Source organism: Protopterus annectens, chromosome 7.part0 (assembly GCF_019279795.1).
Source record: "Protopterus annectens isolate FY-2018-M chromosome 7.part0, PAN1.0, whole genome shotgun sequence".
In the NCBI taxonomy this organism is placed as follows: Eukaryota; Metazoa; Chordata; order Ceratodontiformes; family Protopteridae; genus Protopterus; species Protopterus annectens.
The window spans coordinates 839,006,161-839,025,003 of NC_056739.1; the positions used below are offsets into that span (position 1 = coordinate 839,006,161).

An 18,843-nucleotide genomic window follows, 5' to 3' on the forward strand; every position below is an offset into this window, starting at 1 on the left:
CAGTCTCCAAAAAACCATGGTTGATGCCTTTAGCAAATCCTGCCCTAGCTCTGTGAGATGTTATCTAATTTATAATGTCTAGTGAAAGTATAGACAGAGGACCATACAGCTGTCTCTAGGATGGTGGCTGTATCAAGGCCTTTCAGGAAGACCCCCCCAATGACACCACAGCCCTGGTAGAGTGGGCTGTCACAGTGTGGGGAAACTCTTTACCATGGAAAGAATAGCAGAAAGATAAAGTTTTAGAGATCAAGGAGGATATGGTCTGTTTGAATACTGCTTTCCCAGGGCCTTGGGGTGAAAAGGCTACAAAGAGCTGGTTGGACTTTCTGATGTCCTTAGTCTTATCCAGATAGAACCTCAGTTGCCTGTGAACATCTAGGGAATGGAGCACTCTGTGGTGAAGGAAAGGAGGAAGATAAATGGTGGTTAAGTGACAGTTCATTGACCACTCTGGGCATGAAGGAAGGGTTATAGTGCAAAGGCAGACCCTAGCCTTATGAAAAATGAGGTAAGGTGGCGAAGCCATGAGTGCTTGTAGCTCTGAGACCCTTCTGGCTGAAGTAAAGGCTACACACAAAACAGTTTTCCAGGTGCACATCTTTAATGTGGCGGAAGCTGCTGGTTCAAAGGGGTAAGCAGTAAATTTCTCCAGAACAAAATTCATGTCCCAAGGAGGAGAGGAGGAATGGGTTTCCTTGGTGGCCTGATATGTAGGACCCCCCTGAGAAAGAGTTTCACCTCCAATCTGGACAATAGGGGTGGATCGAGAGGTAAACATGCTGAAATAGCAGTCAGATGTACTTTCACTGAAGAATATGAAAGATCACACTTTAGGAGCTCACACACATAGGCCAAAACTAGAGGTATAACCGCATGAAAAGGGTCTTAGTTGCCTTTGAAGACACCAAGTGGAGAAACTTTTCCATTTGGATAAATAAGCTCTCCTAGTAGTAGGTTTCCTGGCCTCCTGCAGGACAAAGAGCATGCCCTCTGAGTAAAGGTGTCTGAAAGGAATCAGAAGTTTATCACCCACAGGGTAAGACTGAGGGTTTTGCAGGTGTGGGTGGATGAGAGATCCCTTCTGTTGTGATGAGGTCCACCTTGTGAGGCAACATGTGGTGAGTGCCCTTGGCTAATGATAAAAGAAGGGGGAATCAGTGCTGCCTTGGTCAACAGGGGGTCACCAGCAAGATTTTTGGGTTGTCCTTCTGAATTTTCAGCAGGACCTTCTGTATTACAGGCAAGGGGGGAATACATACAGGAACATCCCCTTCCAGGAAATTGAGACGGCATCCACTCTCCAGGCTTGTGGTGAGTGGTACCTTGAGCTGAATAGCTGTAATTGTCTGTTCTGGAGGAGGCAAACAGATCTATCTGAGGTGTGCCCCACTGGTGGACTATGTATGTGAAGACATCTCTGTGTAACATCCATAAGTGATTTAGAGACACTGACCTGCTGAGGGCATCTGCCTGATCGTTTCCCTGTGATGGGATGTACACTGCTTGTAGTGTTACCTTGGACTGAGTGGACAGCACCCATGCTTGCATGGCTGGTCTGTAGAGTAAGTAGGATCTGGTCCCGCCCTGTCTGTTGATGTACCACAGCACAGTGGTGTTTTCCGTAAAGACTTGGAGGGGATCTGGATGTAGGAGAGCGAGGAACGCCTTCAGTATTAGGAGAAGTGCAGTCATTTCCCTTACATTGATGTGTTTTTTTTCCAGAGGCCAGGCTCTCATTGAGCCTGGACCTTGAGTCCATTCATAGTGGCACCCTATCCCAGATCTGAGGCATTTGTGTACATGTGTGGAACTGCATTGAGGGGTTGTAAAGGTAGTCCTGGGATTCAGGTGAATTTGCTGAATCGACTAACATTTCTATTTTCAGGCAGGGGAGGAAGTGCACATGGAAGTCTAGGAGGTGGTCGCGTTGGGACCAGACATTCTTCAAACACCACTGGAACTTCCTCATGTGTAGTCTGGCAAGGGGCAGCATGGGGATAGTGGCTGCTATCAGACCTAGTAAGCAAAGAAATTCCTTGGCTGAAATGCAGTCCAGTAGGAGTAAATTCTGAAAGAGAAGTGACCTTTTCCGGTGGGAGAAAGGCCTTCATGACATCTGTCCTTATTCTGCAATCCAAAAAAATGTTGTCTTGGGAGGGAGTAAGGGAGGACTTTGGTAGACTGACTGCGAAACCCAAACTTCCCAGGAGGGCAATGGTGAATTGGAGGTGTCTCTGAAGAGTACTTGCTTCCTCTGCCTAGATGAGGAGGTCATCTAAGTATGGGAAGATCTGTATGCCTTTTGTTCTGCAGAAGGGTACTACTACTGGGGACAGACACTTTGTAAATACCCTTGGTGCTGTAGATAAGCCAAAGGGCAAGGCAATAAACTGATAATGTGAGGATGGTACAGAAAAATGCAGGAACTTGCGGAAGTCTGGGTGGATGGGGATGTGAAGGTATGCCTCCTTCAGGTCCAAAGTGGCCATGAAGGCACTGCGTGTCAAAAGTGGAAGAAGGGTTTGTAGGGATAGCATGCAGAAGAAGGTACACGCAGAAAGGGATTTAGAAGAGAAGTCAAGGATGGGCCTCCATGGGCCATCCTTTGTGGGACCAGGAAGAGCCTGGAATAAAAACCTTGACCTTCTTGTCCTGAAGGGACTTTCTCTATAGTTCCTTGAAGGAGTAAATCCTGAATGACCTGAGGTATGAGGTGGATTTGGTTTCTTAGAGGGAGGGGAATTTGTTTTGGAGAAGGTCTTTCTTGCCAAGTCATAAAATACCCTTTTTCCACAATTGAAAGAACCCAGTTGTCTGAGGTGATTTGTTGCCACAAGGGAAGACAGTGAGAGAGGTGGGCAGAAAGGGGCAGATGATGCAGGGTGCACGGCTCCAGTCATGCATTGTTAGGTCTGTCTGGAAAGGGCTGCCTGGGAGTAGTGTGAGAACAGCTATGTCTAGTGGATGAGGGTTTTCTGGCTCCTTTCCTTGGCTTTGAGGAAGAGAAGGGTGCAGGCGCCCTTCTAACAAAGCTTGATTTTGCTGGGTAGTTCCTACAGAATTTAGGAACTGGAGATACACGTAGATGCTTTAGGTCCTGTAGTTCTTTGCTTTTTTTCCTGCAGATTTTTGAAAAGTTCTGCAGATTGCTTAACAAAAAGGAAGTTTTTGCCCAGGGGGCATCCAAGATCTTGTTTTTGAAGTCATCTGGCAGAGGTTGAAGTCTGAGCCAGGAATACCTACATAAGACCAGATGCAGATGCAGCTGACCTGGCTGTGGCTTCAGCAGCATCATAGCTGCAGTTTATTGAATGCCTGGCTACTTGTGCCGTTAGGGAAAATTTTGAGGCAACTTAGGGCTTAGCTAGGGAGTCAGGAAGAGAGTAGGTTAGAGAGCTGGGAAACTAGATCTAGGGCACACTTTACCATCCAAGTCTGGTAATGGATGGCCCGAAAGGGCAGGGCTGAGGAAGTGCAGATTATCTTTCCTAGCTTGTCCATTGCTTTACTGTCAGTATCTGATGGCAGCAAAGAAGAGGATGGGATCTGCCTAGATAGTCTGTCAGCAATCACAGCTGGGTCTGCCATGGGAGGTTTGATAAGATATTTATAATCATCAGGAACCTTGTAGAACCTATCTGGTCTTTTTGGGGCTGGTGGCTGAGATTCAGGGGTCTTGGAAGCAGAGGCAAAGGCATCCAATTATGCAGGAATCACAGGAGGGAGAGGGGGACTCCATCTGCAGAAGCTCAAAGTATCACTTCTGCACCTCAATCATTTGGGTGGAGTCCAACTTGAAATATTCTCTCATTGTGGAGACTGTTTCCCCAAAGGTTATGTCTTCTGGTGGAGAGTCCCCTTCCAAGGAGTCCTCATCTGGGGAGCAGTATGCTAGAGGAGAGGCCAACTGGGAGGCATAAGTGATAGAATCATCACAGGAAGAAAAAGAAGAGTCATTCTCTTGAGTCTGTGGAGGTGGTATGGCACAGACAAAGGCAGGCCTGGGACTTAAAGCTGACAGGGCAGGAGTTTGTGAGGCAGTAAGCTTCAGGGCCATAAAGGCCTGAAAAAGTGACTGGGAAAATGCCTGCCAGTCAGTCTGATCTGCTGGGGGGGGGGGGGTAAATGCCTGGTCTTTCATCTTCTTTTGACAGAAGGAGTCTTATGAGTAGTCTGAGAGGTTAAAGGCCTGGAATCAGACATCAGGCCTGGAGTTATAGTGCTTTCCTTGGAAGCGGGTAATGGTGGCTGTATGGGCAAGCTGGGTTCCCCCTCGACAGAGACCGACGGCGCAGAAACCTTGGTAGACTTGTTGGCTGGAGGAGCAAGGGTGGCATCCGAAATGGTACCCGCCAAAGTCGCCAGTCCTATCGGACGTTCCACAGCCCGTACACCAGAAGCTGGCAGGATGTCCAAGGCTGGAAGTGCAGTGCCAGGCCTAGAGACCTTGGCTTTCTTTTCAGGCGGCTCTGCCTAGATGGCCAATTCAGGATCCATACCGAGGGGCAAGGAGCTTCAGACGTTGGTTTTCTACAAACAGTATGAGGGCTGCCAAATGGCTGCATAGGGTCTTAGGGACGAACAAGTGGCAGATTTTACATGGTGTACATTCGTGGGACAGCCCTAAGCAAAACAGGCAGAATTTGATGACCACACCTATATTTTCCCTTCATAAATGACATGGACGGAATCAGCTAACAATGGATAAACAGCAAACTAAGCTTAGCCTAGAAAAAATAAAGAAAGCTTCTCCAACAGGGTACTTATCTTTATCAAAGTCAATAGCGCGGAGTAGAATGAGCAAACTGACATTCAACTGCGGCAGAGAAGTTCTGAGGTCTGCGTGTGCGACGTCACATTTATAGCAGACACTTTATGGTCCCATGGTGTAACGTCCCATGCACCTTACAGCAGCCAGGCTAAGCTTTTGTACAAGAGCCAGATGTTCGGGTCGCCCGAGGCGGAGGATCCCACATGTAAGAATACTGCAAAATGAGAATAAAAGGCATCTGCAGGATCCAATCTGGGATGAGAAAATAAGTACTTGTAAGATTTATGTTTATGGAATTTGTAAAGTCTGTTGGTTATTTTAGGGACTACATGTTGAATGTCTGGCTTAGTACACGCTCCATCAAATACATTCTCCAAGGCTGGCAACAGAGCAGGAACAGGTGTACTGACTGGTGCATCCAAAGGGACCATGTCATAATATTTTTTAAAGAGGCAGGAATATCCACTTGCTCCCAATTAACCAAATTATTCATTCTAGAAATGCTTTCTAAGAAAGAAAATTCCCATGTTGGAGACTGCAAAGAAACACTTTCCTAAGAATCAGAGTCAGAGATGTGGCCAGTGACAGAGGATGCCTTCTCCCTTTCTCTATTCTCTTCATCAGATAGAGAAATCTCTGTATTTGAAGGAGTTGGATTATTTTTTACTTCACATAACATTATTTTGCAAAAGTTTTAAAGACTAAGAAAACTCTTGAGCCAAAGAAATAAACTGTCCCTGAACAACAGGAACAGTGTGAGAAGAAATATGATTAACTTTTTTAGGTCCTGGTGCTGCAGCTTTATGATCAGCTACCAGGAACCCCCACCTAATGTTCCAACATCCAAACTTAAACAGTGAGGAAGGAGAAGTGGGGTTCAGCAATGGCTCACTACCAATGACTAGAATAACTGATTGGGGTAAGTGGAAAGCAGCACCCTGGAGGTGGAGCTGAGTGGGTATCTGAAGTGTTAGTCTTTGGGCGGGTCCCACTAGGAGTCCTCAAAATGCAACTGCTTGAAAATTACCTCAGTCATCTCAACCACTCAAAACAAATCTTTGCCATTCAGTTCAATGGCAGTGTTCAAAAAACAGAAAGCCCCACTCACATAATCCAAAGTCATACAGCATCAGAGAAAGAAGAAATTCTCCAAAACAGTGCACGGCAGTCTCGAGCAATCACAGTTTTCATTGCAACAAGAGCAAACTAGTGATAGAGGATACAAAGGATAGACTTTTCTTTGGCCCTACCTCAGACCACTGTGCTATCATTATAGTAATAGGCTTAGCTGGCAACTGAGGTGTGGCCTCTGAGGATATGCCCACCCTGGGCAACAGGTCAGCCATGAATCCCACACAAACACAACCTGCTAATCTTTTTATGCTCTAGCCTTCACCGAGGATCAAAGAATCCACCCACACTGGCATGGACACTTCCGCAAGAAAAGACATACCCTTTCTTCCCGCCAGCTGTAACAACCATCCAAGATACTAACTGGGTGACCTGGGCCATAGTCAGAGCTTCATCCCTATATGCCACCAGGCTGGCTGATCCTGACTTTTTAAAGATCCACCAACTTAGTGTACAAACTTCTGCCTAAACCACCACTGAAAGTCAATGGTCAATTCAGCTCTTCTAAACCTGGGATATGCTCTGGTGGAGACTAGGTCATGTCTTCCTGACTGCAAAGCAAGATACTTAGGTAGAAGCTGGGGACTGATGTGCGAGGTGATGCCTGCACCATACCTGCCCCGATCAGTTAGGGGCTTCCTTCCAATAAAATCTCTAAGCCACGCATATGATGCTTGCTCCTTGACTCTTGTCTCTCACCAGTGGGGAGGGAATGTCTGTCTTAGACATCACAGATCATGAGCTGTCTTCTCAGTGGATAGGGAGAGCCCAGCTGCTGGATTGCAGCACAATTCAGCAACTCTCCCTGGGCTGTAAGAATGCATGAAGATGATGAACTATAAGTCTTAGGAGATATAGACCATGAGATTGCTCTCTTTCTGCAGAGGAAAAGCTCACTTGCTGGGCCTTTTCACTGCATTAGGGACACAGAAGAAAAAATGGGTATTTGGGGACGTCAGTGGCTAGTGAAACAAAGTATCAAAAACAGACCATTAAAAATGTGGGTCCTCTCCTTTTCCAAGTAATTTAACATTCTGCCAATAACCAAATCATTTACATTTTTGCCTGGATTTGATGGATTTGGATTTCCTGAAACTTGGCGAACAGAAAATTTTAACCACAATGTTTGGTTCCAAGCAACTGCTGAAAAAAGGATAGCTAATAAATATTAGCCCGATAAAAAAAAGTTGTTACTGGTCTACCTCAAAAATGTAACAAATTAAATCTCAGACACAGATGTTTAAGGATTACACAAACCTATAAAGTTTCTTCCTGCTGTCAAAAACTGCTAGGGAATTGACCAAAAAAGGTAATATTTATAAAATGACCCAGTAAGGTAAGCATGTACAAGTACCACAAAAACAAATGTATACCATCTTGAGCAATGGTAGCATGACATATCACTGATTATGATTACCCGAGAAGTAAAAAAAGACCACTACAATATCAAGCACTTGGGTCATTAACTTATTCATTCACTATAACTCAGCTTGATAGTTGTCATGTAGGTGACAGAAAAGGTTATGATTCTGTTTGAGTTTGTGTGTTTGAGCGCTGGATGTCACTGGAACACAGAGAAGAAAACAAATCAGAGGAAATTACTGTTCTGCTGGGGTAGGGATGGGTAAAAGGTTATCTACTACCTGATGGTTACCTTATAGTTGGTCAATTTAAGCAGAAGTGTTTTTGTGGGTGAAATGCACAACCTCACCAGCCATTACATATGATGCACTAATGTTGCTCTGAGATGTGGTTTTGGCCTCTGGCGATTTGATCAAGTGAGCTACAAAATAATGAAAATTACTGAGGAATTTGCCAGAATGCAAAATTAGCATGGCTGTGCTTACCAAATAATCGTCTGCATGTTTTAAAAGTTTCAGAAAAGGTAAACTTACTCTTTGATGCAGTCTGGAATGCAAACATACTCCATAGGAATAAGTTCAGCTAATTCCTTCAGTGTGAACACGTACTTAATTTTTTGGCTGAATTTTGAACTAAACAAAAAAGAAAAAAATGACAGGGTTACCCTCTTAGTAAGTCCAAGAAAATGTCAACTAAAGACAGTTCAAAATGTGTATGAGGGCTTCAGTAATACTTGAAAGCTAAATTTCATAAAATGATCACTTTAAACATCTGAGTGATCAAGCATCTCACTGTTATGTGGATCTGAAATTCAAAAATACTGCTTGGCAAAACCACATTTTCCCCCCTGACAATATTTTTCAAAAATGTACTCTTCTTAACTGTTGTGTGGCTATTAAACAAGCTTTAACTTAATGTGCCCATATTAATGAACTACGCAAATGGTCAAGAAGCACTACTAACTTATACATTTAAAGCAAGAATCATTCCTCCACAATACCAATGAATCACAACTTATAGATGGTAAAAATACTTCTTTTATTCATAACTTTTACAAAACAGGTTAGAGACATTCCTGGTTTGTTCTTGGTGTATGGTGACCAAAAAGTAGTTATGAGTATTAACTTTTTATCTAATCTTTGATACACACAGTACAAAATATTAAACTTGAGAAAAAATAGTGATTGTGAAATAAGAGTTAATAGATACAAACCACTTCCCTCTCCACCAACTTTAATGCATATCTGTCGACCTTTGAATGCCACTCAGCAGTGGGCAGTAGATGTTTTTTTTCTTTATGACAGCACTCTCTTGGCACAATCAGAAAAGCAGTCAATAGCTCCTGCACTTAAGGCATAAGTAATAATGTGTGCCATGGTTTCACCACTCTGGGAAAGGATGGCATAACTGGTCTTACACTCTCCAGCTCTGCGCCATATTACTTTTACTTGACAGCTGCATCTCATCCCAGTAACTAAAAAAAGCATATAAAACTACAAACTCAAAATACTACTTATGAAGCAAGTGAAGGGCCTGTCTACTAATAGGAAGGAGAGAGAGAGAGAGATTAAATACCAAGTATCCAAAGTAGGTGGCCTTCTCAAAAATCAACTGACACAAGCCCTGATATAAGCATACCAGCTAATTATACAGTAGCTAGCAAATGCAAATTGAAGGCAGGCACCAGACAGGTCAAAGAAGCACAGCTCCAAGTGCTGAGACATTCAGTACAGACATACCAAAAAACTCACTCTTGTAATGAAGACCTACAGAAGTTCTCACTACATACAATGAAATATCTGCTTCACTTTCATGGAATGCGTACTCTGGTCTTACAATGAGACCAGTATGGGCTACTTTGATGAGTTTTACTGGTACTTTACTTTCCAATCATAATCTGAAGCAGATAGTGACTATTTCCTTCTGCATTGATTCAGGCCATGAAACTGTTGCTAAGAGGACTGTTTAGCATACCCCCTTTCCTTCAAAGCTTGATTCAGACATGATAATTTTCCTCTGCATCATATCAGGCTAAGAGACTGCTAGGTAGAGAATACTTACCATGAAAGTCTCTTGTTCATATAGTTTATAGGTAAAGTAGGGTAACTGCTCTAAAACTGGTGGGTTGGAGTGTGGCACATTTCTTTTACTGAAGATCTGGTCTTAAGCTTTTCAAAAACATTAGTCAGCCAGAACATGGTACCATTAAAGAGTAACTACAGATACAGCAGCATCTAACAGAGAACCTTTTAGCCTTTAGCCGTATTTCCCCTTCTCATTACTACATCAGACATGGCCGATGTTGACACTGCATCTACAGGATCACACACACATTTAAAGGGGTGCACTCCTATTATATCCACAGTGGCAGTGAGCTTTTTCATTTTTCTCTCGTCTGAATAAGGCATTTTTATTTTTCTTAACATTTCTTGAATGTGAAAAGTACAGAGTACTGATAAGAAATCATGTCAACTAAATAGTTTACAGCTCTTAAAGTCAGTGTACAGGAGGTTCAGATCATTTGCTCTGTAACTAACCCAGTTGTCTCAGTTCAATGTCAAAAGGTAATAAGACTAATGGGACTAATCTCTTATTCTGTGACAGACTGGATAAAAATTGAGGGATTTGCCTTTAGGTGATTATCAAGATTCTGCCTTTTATTATGAGCTCTATACATTCTATCAGCTTATTTTGAAACTGAAGCCCAATATCCAGAAAAGACTCTCGTGAAGGCTGGTAACCTTCTTCATGTCCAAGTAACAACAGAAACATTCTGTACTAGAGTCTATATCACATTGTCGAAGTTCCATAATTCCGAACACCTAATGGTGGAACCATTATGTTCGAAGTTACAGAACTTCGACTACATAAAAAAAAAAAAAAAAAAAACGGACAACAAAATAAATTGTTGTAAGCAGGGGGCAAGCTCCCCCACACCCCCCGCTAATTAAATATACTAACTCCGAGATCGCACCATACTGATTTCCATTCAAACTCTCGAACTTTTACAAATTCGAATGTATGGTCTCGACCATATGTGGTTTGATTTTGTAAAAGTTCGACTATGTGATAGGAACCCCCCCAGTACTATACATTCGCTAGCTATAGGACTCCCTTTATGACACGAGAAAGCCACAATGCCTATCTACAAGAACTAGAATCACTCAGTATTAAACCCAACACCATTTTCCTGGGTGATCTAAACTATCCAACTATAGTTTGGGAAACCTACACCACCACTAGTGCACAAGCACAGAGATTCCTGGACTTTTTTCCAGGGCATTTGCACTGACGATCAGTCAGAGTGGAATCATCTTGGATTCTGTCCTTACTAATTAATATGGGAGCATCATGCACCATATCTTGTGCATTTTCATCACTTGTTAGGTCTGACCATAAAGCAGCCTCCTTCGAAGTACAAGTGAAACCAGAGATCCCTTCCACCCAAGCTGCTTTTAGAAATTTCTTTAAGCTAACTACCTACTCCTAAGTAATACATTGGCAAGCTTCATATCGCCACCAGACCCAGTTACTCTACCAAATATGCAGAAATGTACACCACCACACTATACCAGCATGTAAACAGCTGCAAAGATGTAACTGTACCCTGTAGGAACAAGTGCAGGGCAAACCCTAGAAACAAACCCAAATGGTGTAACCATGATATCAACAAGCTTTACAATATTAAAAAAAAAAAATAATAATTTTGACTAAAAGTAAAAAGAGTAATTAACCCACGACCAAACTGCTGAATAAATAACTTGAGAAACACGAACTCAAAAGCAAGCGTAGTCCAAAGGACTATAAAAATATATCTCCCCAAAACTACGAGCTCTACTTCACTAATACAGTCATTTACTCATTTTAACCAATATCTCTTGCGTAGGTAGCACTATGGGCTTACACATATATATGTTTTTATATTTCTACTTTAACCTACCTATTTGCTAACCATTATATATGTTATATATATATTAATACTGCAAACCACAATATATTAATACTATCCACATTGTTTTTTTTGTTTTGTGTTTTCTTTTTACTGTATTTGTGAAGTACAGCTCGTAGTTTTGCGGAGATGGACGCATACTTTTGTGTAGACATTGCTATGGCTATGAGTTTATAATATTGAAGTATGGGTAAAATGAAAATGAAAATATACAGGCAGGTTTCAAAATTGATGTTTATTTTTTGAGGGCTCCATAATGGTTGTGCATATTAGGTTTGTTTTAATAAGTGCTGCCAAGGCTGTTTATTAACAACAAATGGTGAAATATTAAAGAATTTTAATTTTTATATTTAATACTACTGTATTGAATTTCTCCTTATTGTGAGGTGTGGATAGCTTAGACTAATTCATTTATTTTTATAGTAATGAACATTATATACTTTAATGTTTTTAACTCGAAGTAGGAATTTTATATAAAGTAATTGCTTTTGTTAACTGAATTATTGATGCTTAGATTTGTATATAAGGCAAGGATAACAGAGTTCCATTTTGTCTGAAGAAGTTGGGGCATAGACCCCTTCGAAAGCGCTCACATTAAATTGTTTTTTAACGCTCGCTATCTTGTTGAGTCACCTCCTTTGGACTTCTCTTGCTTTTGAGTTCGTGTTTGTAAAAAGAGTAATTCCCACAATGTTAGAGCTCTTGTCATTGAAATAAACAAAGCGCAACAGCTTAATAAAATATACCAAAGTCAAGTTTAAAGCATCTCCGTGGGGTTCCTCCCACCTCTGAAAAACATGCTGAGTATTTCTATCTCAAATCTAACAGTGAATGGAGCTATGGGCAGCAGCACAGACACAACGTGGTGTCATACAAGGGGAATAGTTGTATACATCAACTTCTTTGGGCATCTATTGTGATGTTCAGTATCCTCAAGATAGGAGAACAGAGATCAGAGACTGAGCACCGCTACAGGGACAGCCACTTGACAACATAAAATATGGCTCTAGGTGAATCAGTCGTGTTGACTAATGTCGCCAAATGGGTATGGGTATTTGCAGGTGATAAGATCAACCTGCTAAACATGAACTTAGAATTCATAGGTAGGTACTAGGCTATCGACCCTAGGGCCTATGTAAGCCTAGCCAACAAGGTTCCCTGGTTTTTGCCACCCAAGAAAGTTATTTTCCTATGTCCCCATCAAGCAGACCCACAGAAGTGATCTCCGGGGTGAATTTCCTAATTCCCATGCATTCATCAAGATTTTTCTTGAAGAGTGCTAATGAAGAACTCTGCTTGACATAGATAGGTAGCTTGTTTCAGAGTATGGGAAGTCTCTGGGACAGGAATCTATCCCTCCAGCATGTTCTATTTATTGTGGTGACAAGGTTTAGGTCCCTAGAGCATGCATCTCGGAGGGATTGGGATTTCTTTACGTGTAGCATGTCCAACAGCTCTGGGTTTGACACTGCTTTGTATGTTAGGCAGAGATCACCTCGTTGTAGGCGATATGCTACTGTGTAACGCTGGAGTTTTTTGAGAGGGTCAGCATAGGACATTTGTTTAAGGCTCGTAATCCTCTTTGTGAGGTACTTCTGTGGCCTTTCCAGCTGTTGCAGATGTCTTGTGAGGTACATTCCAAAAGGGGCATTGTGCTCAATAATGGGTCTAATGAAAGCCGGGTAGAGGGGAACAATGACCTCTTTTTTCCATGATGAGAACCCTTTCACAATGAGGTGTGCTACGTAGAAGGATTTCCTGACTACTGTGGTGATGTGATTATCAAAGGAGAGACTACCGTCCACCTGAGTCCCAATGTCTCCTATTACACCTTCGGCATTAAGTGGACTGCTGCCTATGTGGCAGTTCATGGGAACAGAGTTTTTACCAAAGGGGATGACCATGCACTTTTTGGCATTCAGCTTGAGGCCATGGCTCTGGCACCAGGCATCTGTCTCAGTGAGGCCCTTCTGCAGGATGTCTACATCATTTGGGGACTTGACTATGGCACCTCGTTTGCAGTCATCTGTGAACTTAGTCAGCCAGAGGCCTTCTGTGTTAGCCCTTACTGCAGAGAAGTAGATACCAAACAGGAGAGGACCCAGGACTGAACCCTGTAGTACTCCACTTGTCACTGGTTTGAAGTCAGATTTGGAGTCTGCAACTTTTACAGTGTGGGTTCTGTCAGTGAGCCAGATGGCAACTCATCTTGTGATGGATTTATACCCAGGTTACTGAGTTTACCTTTAATTCCAGATTGGAGGATGTTGTCTAAAGCCTTGGCGAGGTTAAGAAAGGCTATGTGAACTGCCTTACCCTCGTCTACGGCTTTGGTGACCATTTCAAAGAAGTCCATCAGGTTCAGGAGGCATGATCGGCCTTCCACAAACCCGAACTGGGTGGGGTCCAGAGTTTGTAGGTTACCTATGCCTTTGTTTATGAATTCCATGATGATACGTTCCATGGCCTTGCAGACCAGGCATGTTAGGCTAATAGGGTGACAGTTCCCAGGGTCCATGGTGGCTCCCCCTTTGTGGAGCGGTATAACTGCTGCTGTGCACCATTCAGTGGGCACAAAGCCTGATGTGAGGCTATGATTGAACATGGTACTTAGGTGGGAGGCCAGTTAATTCTGAAGTTCGTGTAGAATGCAACCTGGGAAGTTGCCCGGTCCCATGAAAGCTGTGTTCTTGGCTTTGGAGAGTGCAGTTTTCTACCTGCGGAGTTGTGATTGCAGGGGCTCTGCACTTTTCCGGTATGGATATGGGCCCTTTAGGGGGGTGAGAGGGGGGTAAAGTTAGCACTGAACCCATCAGCCAGGATGTTGGTGATATCAGCTAGTTCTGTAATTTTCGTGCCATTGTGCTGTAACTCAGAGCAGACCTGGGTGTTGCCATTGAGATTCTTGACATAGCTATAGAATGCTTTGTGGTTGTCCTTACAATCAGTGGCAATTTTGTTTTCATAGCTAGTTTGGAAGATTTTATGAGGGATCTCAGTTTCTTACTGAGGCTGACCAGGGAGCTCCTCCACTCATGGGATTTTACTCTCTTCTGCAACAGTTTCTTCCTTCTGTTGTACAGTTAGTTTATAGCGGGGGACCACCTGATTGGCTTCTTTTTTTTGGAGGATAGAGTCTTGGTTCTGTTAGGGATAGCACGATCCATGCACTCATGTTATAGAATGCATTTGTGTAGGATTCTGCAGTCAAAGTACAGTTTTGTACCTACCATAAATGTAGATGTTCGAGTGTTCACACTGCTGCAGTCATCACCGTTGGGTTATCCTGCTATTAGGCAGTCCCGCAGTCAGCCTGAGTTTCAAAGTCTTGGTCCAGCGTTGGTTGCTATCGCTTCTTCCCTGACGTCAGTGCGCCAGGGGTACATAAGATGCATCCGACGCCATTTTTTTCAGTTTTTCTTGCCCCAGATGTCAGGTGCCCCCAATAGGTAGGCAATACACATTTCTATATAAAAATATACAGATAAAAATAAAACAAAACCTTCAGTCACAAGCAAATACACCAGAGAGGTTGTATAGGATAGAAAGGTATAGATAAGTCCAGCTAGTTCAGAGGGGATGGAGGGAGGGTAACCTGGACTGCAGCAGTGTGAACACTCGAACATTTACATTTATGGTAGGTACAAAACTGTACTATGTTCATCGTGTTACACTGCTGCAGTCATCACTGTTGGGTTGAATCCCAAAGCTAAGGATGGGTGGTGGAACTAGACATGGTTTGGAGAGGCTAGTAGGCCCTGCAGAACTGCAGTGGCAAAGCCAGCTCTGGTTTTAGAGTATAGAGGTAAGTGATAGTGCTTGGTAAAGGTGTGCACTGAACTCCAGGTGGCAGCCTCCAAAATATCCTTGGTTGGTACCCCTCTGAGGAAGGCTGTTGATGTTGCTGTAGCCCTGGTGGAATGGGGCCTGATGTTAACAGGCACAGATTTCCCATGGTGTTTGTAGCAGAAACGGATACAATGTCCTATCCATTTTGAAATGGTCTGTTTTGAGATAGCTTTTCCTTGAGATCCTGCAGCATAGGATACAAAGAGCTGGTCAGATTTTCTGAAAGCCTTAGTTTTATCCAAGTAGTAACGTAATTGCCTGTGAATGTCCAAAGAGTGTAGGAGCCTTTCCCCTTTGTTCTGGGGGTTTGGATAAAAGGTGGGCAAATGAATGGTTTGGTTTAGGGCCACACTGGATACCACCTTTGGCATAAAGGAAGGGTTAGTTCGTAAAGAAACTCTGTCTTGATGAAAAATTATGAAAGGCTCCACTGCCATTAGGGCCTGTAGTTCTGAGACTCTTCGTGAAGTTATTGCTAGCAGCAGGGCAGTTTTCCATAATAGGAACTGTAGATCAGCAGTGAAAGCTGATTCAAAGGGCGGAAGTGTTAGTTTTTCCAGAACAAAGTTGAGATCCCAAGTTGGTGTTGGTGCTCTCTGGGGCGGTCTTATGTTCTTAGCCCCTCTGAGGAACTGTCTTAGTAATGGATGCGAAAATATAGGAGGATCCGTGTTGAATTGAGCTGAAATAGCTGAGGCGTGGATCTTAATAGAAGAGAAGGAAAGTCCTTTGTGCAACATCTCAGTTAAATATTGAAGAATCAGAGGAATATTTGGGACAAGGGGATTTTGGCCTTTAGCCTGGTTCCAGGCGCAGAATCTTTTCCATTTGTCTGAATAGACTTTCCTGGTGCTAGGCCTTCTGGCCTCCAGAATGACGTCCATCACAGCTTTAGAGAGAAGTGTTGACTAGTTATTTAAGCAATTTGCCATGCAGCCAGATTTAAAGTCTTGAGCTGGCTGTGTAGAATCTGATTGTTTTGCTGAGTGAGCAGGTGAGGAATTGTAGGCAAAATCCATGGTGGGCCTTGAGCCATGTTCCTTAGTACTGGATACCAGTGCTGGCGTGGCCAGTCTGGAGCAATGAGTATCATTTGTGGCCTCTCTAATCTGGCTTTCAGCAGCACCTTTGCCAGAAGAGGCAGTGGAGGAAAGGCATACACTGTCAATGTTTTCCAACTGAATGAGAGAGCGTCCAATTTCCAAGCTAGTGTGTGGTATGTCCTTGTGCAGAATTTCTGTAGTTGGTAGTTTTGGGGGGAAGTAAACAGATCTATGTCTGGGCTCCCCCATTTCTGAGTTATCATTGTGAATACTTGTGGATCTAGTTTCCACTCGTGAGGTTCTGTGATGTTTCTGCTTAGATCGTCTGCCAATCTGTTTTTCTTTCCTGGCAGGAATTGTGCTTGTAGTTGAACTTGGTAGGTCAGTGCTGTGTTCCACAAGGTCATTGCTTGTCTGCATAGGGGGGTAGGAGTGTATGCCCCCTTGCTTGTTTATGTACCACATCACTGTGGTGTTGTCTGTCTTTATTAGGAGTTGTCCTGGATGTAGAAGGTCCTTGAAAGCTGTTAGGGCATTTTGTACAGCTAGCATCTCTTTTTGATTGCTATGTAGATGCCTTTGGTTTGCAGGCCATTTGCCCTGAATACACTGTCCTGCCATGTGTGCTCCCCAGGCATAATCTGATGCATCTGTTGTTATAGTTTGCCTGGCTGTGGGTAAGGTGAAAGGCTGACCCTTGTTGAGGTGACATGCCTGAGCCCACCATAGAAACTCCTGTTAAAGGCAGGGAATGAGTGGAATTACTGTTTCCAAGCTGTGGCTGTGCTGAGACCATACGCTTTTCAGATACCATTGTAATTTCCTCATATGCAGTTTTGCGAATGGTATTAGTAGTATGCAAGATGCCATGAATCCCATGGCCTGCAGAATTTTTCTTGCAGGGAGTTGGGTCTTTGTTGCCATCATTTTGAAGTATTGAGTAAGATGTCTTTGCTTGTCTGGCGTGAGGTAAGCCATCTGGGTCGTTGTACTTAAGCTGGCACCCAGGAATATTATGTCTTGTGAGGGCACTACTTTTGACTTATTTTCGTTTACTGTGTACCCTAGGCAATTTAGAAGGTTTTTGACAAACGCCAGATGCTTTAAAAGAATGTCCTTGCTTTCTACTTGAATAAGACAGTCGTCCAGGTATGGATATATTTGAATCCCTCTTTGTCTGCAGTATGCAATTACTGGCGCCAGGCATTTTGTGAAGACCCTGGGCGCAGTAGATGAGCCAAAGGGCAGTGCAGAGAATTGGAAATGGGTTGAACTTGCAGTAAATCGGAGGCATCTTCTGCAATTTTGTCTGATAGGGACATGCAGGTATGCCTCCTTGAGGTCCAATGTTACTAGCCAAGCCTTCTTGCCCAGCATGGGAAGAAGTTGCTGTAGTGTTAGCATCTTGAATTTGGGTACTTCCAGGTATGTGTTCGGAATTGAGAGGTCCAGAATGGGTCTCCAGGCATTGTCCTTTCGGGGAACTAAAAACAGTCTTGAGTAAAATCCTTGTCCTTGCTCCTGTGTAGGAACCTGTTGAATGGCTCTCATGTCCATGAGAGCTGAAATTTGCTTTTGAGCCTCTGCCCATTGATTTGGTGGCAGGTTTGGCATTCCTTCTATCCTTGGCAAAGTGTGAAAGTGGAATCTGTAGCCTTGAGATACAATATTTAGGATTCATTTGTCTTTTGTGATGATGTGCCAATTGTCTGTAAAAAGAGCTAGTTTTCTCCCCAAGGGAGCTGCCAAGAGAGTTTTGCTTGGTAGTCTGAGGGGTAAGTCATTGTGTTTGTCTTCTGGTAGCTTGAGACCTCTCTTCCCCTCCTTTTTGGGTTGTGGCACTCCATTGTCGAGGCTGGTAAGAGCCTTGTGGCTGGCCCCTGCCTCTTGGGCGTCTGTATCTGCCCCTCTGTGGTCTGGCAGAAGCTGGAAAGGACCAGTTTTTGGTTGGCCAATTTCTGCTGAAACGAGGAGGTTGAACCTGTAAAAAATCCTTGACAGTCTGCATAGATTTTGCCTTATCCTCCATTTTCTTTAAAACTTCTTCTGCTTTTACACCATATAAAACATCCTGCTGTAAGGGTGCATCCAATAACTTTGCTTTAACATGATCAGGCAAAGTTTGTTCTTTTAGCCAAGCATGCCTACGTATGACAGACCCTGTCACTGCTGCTCTACAAGAAGCTTCCAATGAATCAAATCCACATTGCAAGGTATGTTTTCCCACTTGTTCAGCTGAATGTAACAAATTGTGCATTTCCTTGTAATCTGGTTGGTTTGTATGTGCGAGCATTTTTTGTTTTAATTGAGACATCAGATATTGTTGATATTTCAGCATGTGAAACTGACAATTTAAGGCCCTCATAGCTAAAGTAGCTGAAGTACTGTCTAGTTCATAGGTTCATACTAGGCTATCTGCCCTAGGGCATTTATAAGCCTAGCCAGAGTGTGTATGGCTTTCGCCACCCATTTTAAATTAATTTTGCTATGCCCTTTTTCGAGGTTAGTATACTGTGCCTCTGTCTAACAATGACACAGAAGTGATACCCGGGGTAAACCTACGATCTCCCATCCACTCATCAAGATTCCTCTTGAAGAGAGTCAATGAGGGACTCTGCCTAACCTGGACTGGGATTTTATTCCAGAGTGAAGGGAGCCTCTGGGTTATGAATCTGTCCCTCCAGCATGTCCTATTTATTTCAGTGCTGAGGTTTAAGTCCCTCGAGCGTGTAGCT

At 43.2% G+C, this 18,843-nt stretch overlaps 1 protein-coding gene across 4 annotated transcripts in view; it reads right to left on the bottom strand.

The window, feature by feature from the left end:
* BNIP2 (BCL2 interacting protein 2) overlaps positions 1–18,843 on the bottom strand; it is a 2,487,402-nt gene that overhangs the window by 306,558 nt on the left and 2,162,001 nt on the right. For all 4 annotated transcript variants that reach the window (XM_044077377.1, XM_044077376.1, XM_044077379.1 and 1 more), the window contains exon 8: positions 7,801–7,899. In XM_044077377.1, the coding sequence (XP_043933312.1) occupies positions 7,801–7,899 (99 nt within the window). The remainder of the gene's footprint in view (positions 1–7,800; positions 7,900–18,843) is intronic.